Source organism: Notolabrus celidotus, chromosome 6 (assembly GCF_009762535.1).
Source record: "Notolabrus celidotus isolate fNotCel1 chromosome 6, fNotCel1.pri, whole genome shotgun sequence".
Lineage (NCBI taxonomy): Eukaryota > Metazoa > Chordata > Actinopteri > Labriformes > Labridae > Notolabrus > Notolabrus celidotus.
In genome coordinates, this window is record NC_048277.1 from 18,522,489 (window position 1) to 18,532,822 (window position 10,334).

At 36.2% G+C, this 10,334-nt stretch overlaps 1 protein-coding gene across 1 annotated transcript; it reads left to right on the forward strand.

Moving 5' to 3' along the window:
- Positions 1 to 1,420: 1,420 nt before the first annotated feature.
- Positions 1,421 to 6,299, forward strand: si:dkey-30c15.2 (uncharacterized protein LOC558938 homolog). The gene is made up of 12 exons (XM_034685063.1): positions 1,421 to 1,453; positions 1,571 to 1,614; positions 2,378 to 2,441; positions 2,693 to 2,824; positions 4,143 to 4,247; positions 4,338 to 4,387; positions 4,473 to 4,598; positions 5,056 to 5,101; positions 5,255 to 5,326; positions 5,531 to 5,684; positions 5,810 to 5,892; positions 5,974 to 6,299. Exons 1-12 carry the CDS (start codon positions 1,421 to 1,423, stop codon positions 6,127 to 6,129), a joined length of 1,065 nt encoding a protein of 354 aa, XP_034540954.1. The 3' UTR covers positions 6,130 to 6,299.
- The last annotated feature ends 4,035 nt before the right edge of the window (positions 6,300 to 10,334 follow it).

Sequence of the window (10,334 nt, forward strand, 5' to 3'; positions counted from 1 at the left end):
ACCTTACAGAACTGTCAAAAACCATGTTCGCTTCTGGGGGCCCCTTTCTCGAATATGTCCAAAGTGCTACGTTTTCAGATATTCCAAGTTAAAGCAAGGTGAAATTAATGTGGAATGTAAGTGGTGGTAGGATGTGGCAGCATGGGCTCTTCTACAACTCATGGTCATATTACATACCCATATTTATTTGTACTTACTGCTTAATTTGTCATTACCAACCATAATCACACCATGTCAACCTGTCACTACTGAAACATTTTTTAATACTGGCTGTAATGACTTCTATTTAATCTAAATTCCATTGTAACACTGTATATATCTAAATTGTATTCTATCTTATTTGTCTATTTTTATTTTTATTTATCTTATTTTTATTTTATTTTATTTTGTTTTACTTATTGAAACTTCTTCTTGATTGTACTTATGTCTGGGTTGCTGTAACAACTGAATTTCCCCCCCGGGGGATCAATAAAGTAATATCTTAAATTATCTTATCTTATTTATAATTTTTTAAAGTTTGGTTTAATTTAACTTGTGGTGTTTTTGTTTGGTTTGCTTTTTTCTTTTTTGTTTTAATTTGGATGTGTGTATGTTTGTATGTCTATATATATATTTTTATATATATTTCTGTATATATATGTGTATATTTATATTGTATTATTAATATTTTTAGCACACTTTTATTATCACTATTATTATTTTTACCTTTATTATTTATTTTTTTCCTTATGTTTTATGTTAAAACTGGAGTCACAAGTGTGGTCATTGTTATTTGTAATGTTATCTGTTCGACAAAAATATCGATATATATATATTCGATAAAAATGAATTATAACAACATAAATTACACTTCTGGGAGTCAGTTGAGATAATAAAGATATTAAAAAATCTGTAACAAAAGAACAAAAACTAAACAAGACACTCAGATGCAGAGAGTGAAAGTACAGTATTCTGCTCAATTGATCACAATCCCATAAGAGGGCTGTCCAGAGCAATGAAGAGTAGGCTTGACTTATGTCTGTTTTCAGTATTTGTGTTTCTAACTGGAGAGTGCACTCTTATTTTGGTAGAAGATAACAAAGACGATAAAGCCCCCAAAGAGAAAACTACTTTTTTTTCTTTTTGTTGTTCACCTAACATGTAACATTTATTTAAAAGGTTGTACTAAATGACATTTTTAATTGTTACATTCTAACATTATAAAGTACAGTAGGACAACAGGCATTCCCAGTATTCCTGGGGATTCTCTGTTGTAACAAAACAATGCAGTTAAGCACACCTTGAGAAGGTGGAGTCAAAACAGAAGCACGTGACAAGGTGCAAACTTAAATAGGTGTGCTTGTTCAAGAAATCATACTTTCACAAAGGATATGGACATAGGTTGCGGAGGTGTGAGAGTCAAATACACTTCTTGAACACAATGGGACTCCAAGGTGTTCTGGATGAACATAAGGTAGGACTTTTTATACTTCATACTCTTGCATTTATTTAAGAATTAACAATGAATACATGTTCTGTTAAAAATTAAGGAAATAGGTTAAAATCATGTTGTTAAACTTTTGTTTTACAGATTGATATTCTTACAACTGAGTACTTGGTGTTGCTTACTCTCAGGTAAAAATGTATCTTAATACTTGTTATTTTATCATATTTTCATTTTTTATTAGCTTTCTAACAATGGATTCAAAGTATATGACCAAGTTTATAAGGCTACCTGTGTATTGGTCAGGCTGAAAACCTTATAGTATGGAACAGAAGGGTGATGTTATCAACACAATAATCATGTTGTAATTTTGAAAATCAAGGAATCAACAGTTGGTGTTTTTGCTCAAACTTCCTCCAATGATTCTCTGTATAGTTTCTCTTTTTAGAAGATTCCACCCATACTTCTTGCTGTCTACTATTTTTTTATTGTTCAGTTAGTGAAAAGAGTTAACTTGACTTGATCTCAGCCACTTTGTTTTGTTTTTGGTTGTTTCTTTGAGTCTTTTCCTTTTCTTGGGTCAAATAAGCAGAAGTTGAAATGTTGCTGCAAAAATGTGGGAAAAATTTCAAATCCTCTGTCCAACCAATCAGTTTTCTTTGAACCAAGGAGAGCGTTATGTTTAAAGTACCTGTCATTTAACAGTTTTTTATGGAGGTGTCACATGTGTCTGAGATAAGTCGTCCTTCAGAAACTGAAGGCTGTGTCATCCTCGTACTCTCTGACCCTGCAATTAAGTTTGGTTCAGGCTTAGTGACAAAGCAGTTACAAGTTACCATCCATGTGCAGCTGCATCCATTCAAAACCTTAACCGAGGTTATGAAATGAAATGAAATTCAGCATTTAACCTCTGCACTGATATTTGATACTTGTCTTATTTCTGACTTATTGCAGTGTGATTGGCAGCTTCTCTGTCCTTGTGGTTTCTATAGCGAGATGGAAGCAATTAAAAGGACAGGTGAGTGAGAGTAAGGCTGTTGCGTATGTTCAAATCTGTCTGTGCATTTTAAGTATGTTGCTTAGACCATTACTGTGGTGTGCAAAAGAAGTTATTGACATTGACATTTTTAAAAGCTTGCTGCACATTTCTTCACATTATAGGCACTTTAGTAACTAGTGTGTCAGACAGCATGGAAATAATTTATTTTTGTTTCTTATGAACTTCAGAGTTTCAAGCAAAGTAACATGCTTGTTGTTGTTTTTCAATAGGTAAATCTCCTGGTGCAGCTTGCCCTGGCAGACCTATTGGCTTCCCTCATCTTGATGTCCACAAGTGTCTTGAACAAAGTTAGCATTGAAATGGGAGTAACCATCTGCCAATACTTACTACCCCTGTCCCTGGTGAGCAACGTATAATTTCATGTTGATATCCCCTCAGTCTCATGAAAATGTACAAGATTGTGCCCTGGTGATGAAACAAGTCACATTTGAGGTTATCCACAGAAACATGAAATAACAGTGGCGTTAGATGCAGGAAGAAGAGAAGCTAAACACATTCATTTGGAATTTGGTACTTTCCTGCTTGGGTGTCCTGACACCCAAGCAGGAAACTACCAAACTCTGTAAACTACTGAGTTCACAGAGTTGAGAATCAGATGTGATGTGAAAAAACTGTATTTTTTTGTAAGGCAGAGATTTGAAACTGGACGTTAAAACATGTCCTGAATTCAGTTTGAACTGCAGTTCCTTTAAAACTTAAGTTCTCAGACATTTCTATACCCCAGTGATACGAGTAATGGCAGAGTGGATATTGACTTTACAGAAAACAAACATAGCAAAGAATGTCACTCTGTATCGCTCAGTTCATAATGCAGATATGGAAAATATTTGGTCTTATAAAAGTTCAGTATGAAATCAAAGTAGTAATGTTCTCTGCACATGTTTGCCTGACTGAATATATGTCAATGAAAATGAGGTGACCATGAACAAAAATGAATCATTTTCATGGTTTTATTGTTTTAAAATGGGTATAAAGTATTTGGGCTCCAACAAGGGCAGCATCAAAGCTACTATTCTCTTGAACCAACAAACATAATTCTGAATGCAAAAGGCTCAAACAAAAACTGAAAGATTATATTTTTTACAAGCAGACCTTTATCTACAGGAGTGGGACAGTAAAGGTGTACTTATGTCTAACATCCTCATAAAGATAAAAGCAAATGTCTGAACTTTGCTGATGATATTTCATAGCAGTCTTCAAGGGTCACAAACGGAATGATTTAAGAAACACACAAAAATAATATTGCATAAAATAAAATGGGAATTTAAAATATTTAAAATAATATGACACTTTTAGAAATACAAGATTTTACACAACACAAAGACATTTGTGTGTTTTGTTTAATTTTATTGTATTTACTGAATGTTGTCATGTTTTGACCTTCACAGCCATTACACAAAACACCTGAATGTGAAAAAAACTCAGTTATTTTCTGATCATGTAGTAGGACAGGAACATTTGTTTAAAGCTGTCAGCACAGCAGTTGAGATCTCTGTGAGTTAACATTGCCATTATAATGCATTTCCCTAGGAGACCTGAAGCTGGTCAGATACAAATGATAACTCTATGACTCTCTTGTTACATTTGAGCACTGTGTCATGTGCTACAACACACAGCTTAACCCCAAGTAAATATATGTGTTTGTCTATCCTGTTGCAGACCTTTTATTATATTTCATTTTTGCTGGTGGCGGTCTATGCTTGGAAGTCCAAAAGCACAATCCAAGGGTGGAGAGAAAGACCCACTGAAGATGAGGCTGCACAGGTGAGGTGTTTCCTGTATTTGTAGATCTTCATTTGTAAACAACCTGCACTCATTTAGTAATGTCTTCCTCCCTGTTTGTCTGATTTACAGAGTCAGCGTAGACAGAAAATAGTGGCTATACCTGTTTATGCCATTGTGTGGTGAGTTTCTCAACTTCATCTTTAGCTTAATTTTACTTGTCCCTGGTACATATCTAATTATTTTTCTGTTTGTCTTACATCACAGGCTGATTCCTATTGTATTGTACATAGTATATGTGCTCACCCCCTTCATAACAACTTCTGAGCTGGTTACAGCCGCGGACAGTTCATTTAATGCCATCAGCAGTAACAATTCGGCATTCTGCGCCAGGTCAGTAAAAAAATACTCTGCATTTAAAGCTTCTGTGAGGAGTTTTGAGCTGGTTATGAATCAGACTGACATTTACAATGATGCCTTTTAATTACCAACAAAAGCAAACCATCCCAGCATGTAGAAGAAAACGGATCATTTCAATATAGATATTTTTAATGCCTGAAACAACTCTCGGAGGGTAGGTGTCATAAGACGCAATTAACCCCCCACTGCTAAAACCATATTTCTTTACATTTGACTGTAAAAGAAAGCTGACTGATATTAATTATTTAAAGGCACTATTTAAACATGTACAAAACAAAATCAACACATAGATAAGTGGTACCACTTCGACCACAGGGGGAATTAAGATTAACACAAACCACAAGTTTCTCACAGGAGCTTTGAACAGGAGAATCACAGATTAATGGAGTCTGTTATTGTCTCTTAACTTTTTGTTTGTATTTTTTCCTAGTTGTATATTGTTCTTGCATGTCTGGAGAGATCCCTGCTCTGATGCTGTGAGTATAAATCTGTATAGTATATTATTGTATATATATATATATATATATATATATATATTATATTGTATATAATCAATTATTTAAAGAAATGCTAAGCAGCTTTAACTGATGAGAAACATGTATTAGTACTGACATTGTTTTCCTCCCCAGGAGGAAATCCATGACACTTTTATCAGAGTTTCCTTTTTCCTGATTGTGATAGCAGTGCTGTTGTCTTGCTCTGTAAGTTGCTCACAAACAATTTATCTTTCGTTTTATTCAATTATGTTTCTAATATTTGCATTATTGTCTTTGCTATTTGCTTTGCTTATCTGCTTAACACTTATGTCAATACTGAAATGTTTAATCATTTAACAGCCAAAGACTTCACAACTATTACTTAATGTGTGCAACTAAACCACAATGATTTATTGTTTCTTGTTTCAGATGATTTACTATAACATCAGCAGATGGTATGAAACACATAAACATGAGGGGCTTTTTCCTGTGGAAGGAGATGGACGTTCAAGAAGGAGAATCAAAAGAATGTTTTCCACGGCGAGAAATATGGTCATGGTCATCTTTTTCTGCTGGACACCAGGTGAACTTACACACATGCAGCTACTCACAAACATACGCTCAGACATACTCTTTCAAATATTGGTAACCCATTTCAGCCACATGAGCTCACGTCAGCCTGATGCTATTTGTTTCATCCTGCTGTAGCTCTTGTCTTAATTCTGCTGTCTGGCCTGATGTACTGGACAAACATCAAACAGCAAAGCTTGTTTTACCTTTATGTGATTCAGGTAAGTTTCGGAGTGCAACACCTGACCATGTTAAAAAAAAACATCTGATGTCGAAGTTAAAGGTTGTTTTTCTTTTATCAGGCTGCCGGTGTGTCCCTGCAGGGCTTCCTTAACAGTATGGTTTACGCCTGGAGACGGCCAAACTTCACAGAGGCTGTCCTTGGGGAGAACACCCCTCTAATGGCACAGGACCATATTGCTTTTTTTGATGAATCGCTGAGGAGCTCATCTTGTTAAGGATAAAGGAACTGAGAGATGTCTCTGTGCTGTGGCATGACATCACAACCTTAGCAAGACTGAATGCACACGATTCAGGACTTCAGGAATATTAGACTGACATTTGACATTTCCTCATTTTTGACTGAAGATAAAAGGACTCAAAGGAAACACAAAGTCAATTTAAACAAGCAATGGCTCTGTTGTTTTTTAATGCAGCTGCTGATTTTACATGAACAAAGTTGAAGTGTATTCCTTCAAATTTCAGGAGAAATGGAGACAATAAGGTCTTATTTTGGGGCGGCAGTAGCTCAGTCGGGGCGGCAGTAGCTCAGTCCATAGGGACTTGGCTTGGGAACCGAAGGGTCGCCGGTTCGAGTCCCAGCATGGATGAAGTTTGGCAAGTGGACTGGTGGCTGGAGAGGTGCTGGTTCACTTGCCTGGGCACTTGAGCAAGGCACCGAACCCCCAACTGCTCAGGGTGCGCTGGTTGACGGCAGTATCCTCACTCTGACATCTCTCCCTAAGCATGTTCACTGCATGTGTGTGCATTTGTATGTATATAAAAAAAACTGTATGTGTAGCATGTCCAAAAATAGCACGAGTGAAAAAATTTAATTCCCCCCCCTGGGGATTAATAAAGTACCTTTCTTCTTATCAATAAATTATTCTAATGGACCTTTTGTATGAATATAAATGCTGTACATGTACTGTTTTATCAAAGATAAAATGTCAAAGGGAATAACTTTTTGTAATTTTATGTTTGAATGCCATTCAAGTATATATTTATATTGTCAGATCGGGGGCTTTTTAACACTTAGTTTTATTATGACTTGTTATGTAACAGTCCTTTAGTACAACGTAGTTCAGGAGAGGAATGGTGGGAAACTTGTCTGGGTTGCATATTTTGCAGTAACCGCTGTGTCATGTAGGCACATGTCCCTGTTGGTGCTTATGTAAGTGCTCACCTGAGTAACTCATTCCTTTGCTAACCTGTAAAGTAAACTGAATGTTTCACAGTCCCTTTTCTATGGGCAATGCAGGCATGTGCATGGTACTGATGCATGCCATAAAACACTTATACTGTATAGTGTATCTATTTATATTCAACACAGAACTTGTATCATCAAACAACCTTTCATGAGACAGAGTTTTAGATATGTTTGTCAAAAAATATATAAGTATAAGTTTATAATAAGTTTATACAAAATATACCTCTGTACTGTTATGTAGATATGAATTCAGTTGAAGAAAGAACAGAGAAACATAATAATACAGTTATAATAAAGGTTTTTGTCTCACCATATATTATATTACTGACTGTACGTATATTATGATTATTTGTTACTGTTGGTAATCGTTCTGATAGTATCTGATATGCCCCACATATCATGCCAGTATATGGGTAGTGTAATAAAACGAATAACCATCTTCCACAGTGCCACTGAATCAGTAGTCATACTTGGCAAATACCAAGCGCCTTAGAAACCAACCAATTTCCTCTATTTTCATGCATACTCACATGTTTTTGTGTGCACATTACAAGTTTTACCTATCTGTTTAATTTTCTGTATGAGACATAGATGGACAGTGAAGATTTGCTGAAACTGTGGACTGTCCCTTTCAAAATACATGTCCGCCTTTCTTAACATCCTATGGGTCTGAGGTTATCTGAGCAGGTGTGGTAGTAGAATGAAGTTTTGATGGTTATGTAATTGGATTGCACAACACAGTACTTTATACAAAGAAATTCCAACCTGCTTACCGGTGTGAAACACAGTTGACACGTGTAAGTTGTGGGGTTTTGCTGTACTCTCAGCTGGAAAATTGCATTGTTTATTTGTTGTGCTTTTGGGAGTTGCAAAAGATGGGCATTTTGAATGGACATGATGCAGACTGTCCTCAAAATCCCATTACTTTGATAAATGTCAGATGAAACACCATGCTGATGGCAAGCTCATTAACTGTAACAGGTAAAATAATTAAATTAGTAACTTTTTAAAGATATTTCTCCCCGCAGTCAATACCTTCTCCCAACTAAGCTGCTGAAGGAAGTCCTTCCTTTAGTTAGAACATCTTTACTTAATATGATCAGTATGTCTCTATTGACAGGCTATGTGCTGTTCATATTCAGTAGCTCTTAGTAAACCTCTCCTCAAAAAGCCTACTCTTCATTCAGGCACCTTAGATAACTAATGACCAATATCAAACCTTTATTCATAGCAACAGTTTATTTGAGGATTTTCAGTCAGGATTTAGAGTCCACCATAGCACTAAGACTGCTCTGCTCAAAGTAATCAATGATCTACTGATGGCTTCAGGCAGTTGTCTTCCCTCTGTACTTGTTTGATAGATATTGGTGCTACATTCGATACGATTGATCATCACATTCTGTTACAGAGGCTAAAACGGTTAATTGGCATTACAGGAACCGCTTTAGTTTGGTTTAAATCATTTGTTGTCAGATTGATCTCAGATTGTGGGTGGTAATGAAAAGTCCTCTGTGCACACTAAGGTCAGTCTTGGAGTTCCACAAGGTTCAGTGCTCAGATTAATTATTTTCTCCTTTCATCTACAGTAGATAGTATCATGAGGAAACACTCCATATATTTGTACTGCTATACGGATGACACTCAATTGTACGAAACCAATCAGCTAACTAAACTAGAAGTAAACCTAAAAGACATAAAGACCTGGATGACTAAAATGATTTTGCTGCTCAACTCAGACAAAACATAGGTTATTGTTCTTGGCCCCAGAAACCTTAAAGAGACTCTTTCTAATGACACATTGCCTTAGATGGCATCAGTTTGGCATCCAGCACCACTGTTAGCAATCTGGTAGTCCTATTTGATCAAGATTTGTCTTTAAACTTTTATATCCAAAAATTCCAAGGAGAGCCTTTTTTCATCTTAACAATATAGCAAAATTCAGACACAACCTGTCTCAAAATAATGCAGAAAAACTAATCCACTTCTGTCCAAATCTACTGGTTTTCCCCTCTATCTCCTCTATGTGTCTGTTTGGCACAAACATTAAATCTTCTTGTCCCATTAAAGTTGCAAACCATAAATCTTTCTAGTCGTTGTCTGTCTCTGTCGATTTCTCTCTTTCTGCATCTTCCTCTATCCCCTTTCCCATTCCAACAGGGTCGAGGTAGATGGCTGTTCAACATGAGTACTGCCTTTTTACTCGTCACTGTAACTTGCTTAATGCTGCAAATGCTGCTTTTTTGGTAGTATGACTTGTGACATGTTTAAATGAGTTGTAAATTTTGGCATTTAAACTGTGGACAGATATGGATTGAAAACTCTTGTCGTTCTCACATAACATTGACCTATATGTCTTCAACATTATCATATTTTGAGGAGAATAAAACAAATTTCTCATAAAATAACCATTATGCCAGTAGTAACACTTTGTGCGATTTCTGATCAACTTAATGCATTTTTTAATACCCGTCTAACTCATCAGCACCCTTTAATCCAATGCCTATTTGTTTTTCTGCTTGGACAAGTCAAGGCATGCTTACACAGTAGTTAGATGTATTAGTTATACAGCCACATAAGGATAATATAATGAGTCTTCAAGTGTTTTATGAAGAAAGGTGTGTCATTGGCAAACAGGTGGTGCTTTTTGAGGTCAGAACTATACAACACCATCATTTCTACTTTATGAGGGGAATTTCAGTCAGTATACCTGTGTGAATCATCTTTTAGAAAACAACAAACTTGTGTCACTTGTTCGGTGGTCTACTTTCTGTACTGACAGGTTGTGAACATAGGATTGTGAATTGTACCACCTACAGGGCATATGGTGTATTTTTAGTCACTGTGCCCTCAGGAGCTGTGAAAGATGAGTGTTTCCTAAACACTACATTTCTAGCATTAACTTCAAATTACTATAATTATGTATTTGGATGAAGCATGAATGATGCAGCTTACTGGCAGCTAGAGGCTTCCATCTGCCACTACGCCCCCATTTCTGCATCTTTCTAGGCATGAATGGGACACAGCAGGTAACCTGCAATAAAATGATCCATAACAGCTTTTTTGTTTGTTGTTTGCACCAGGATGTAATCATTGTTTTACCAGGAATTGACTCACTTTTGGAGACAGCCTCAACTGGCCAGTTGAGGAACAGCAGTCCTTAACGCTTTTTTTCAGGCAGTGTTTTTCAGCCACTTGTGTAACATTACAAAGTTTCGCATAACCGACACTCTGCCT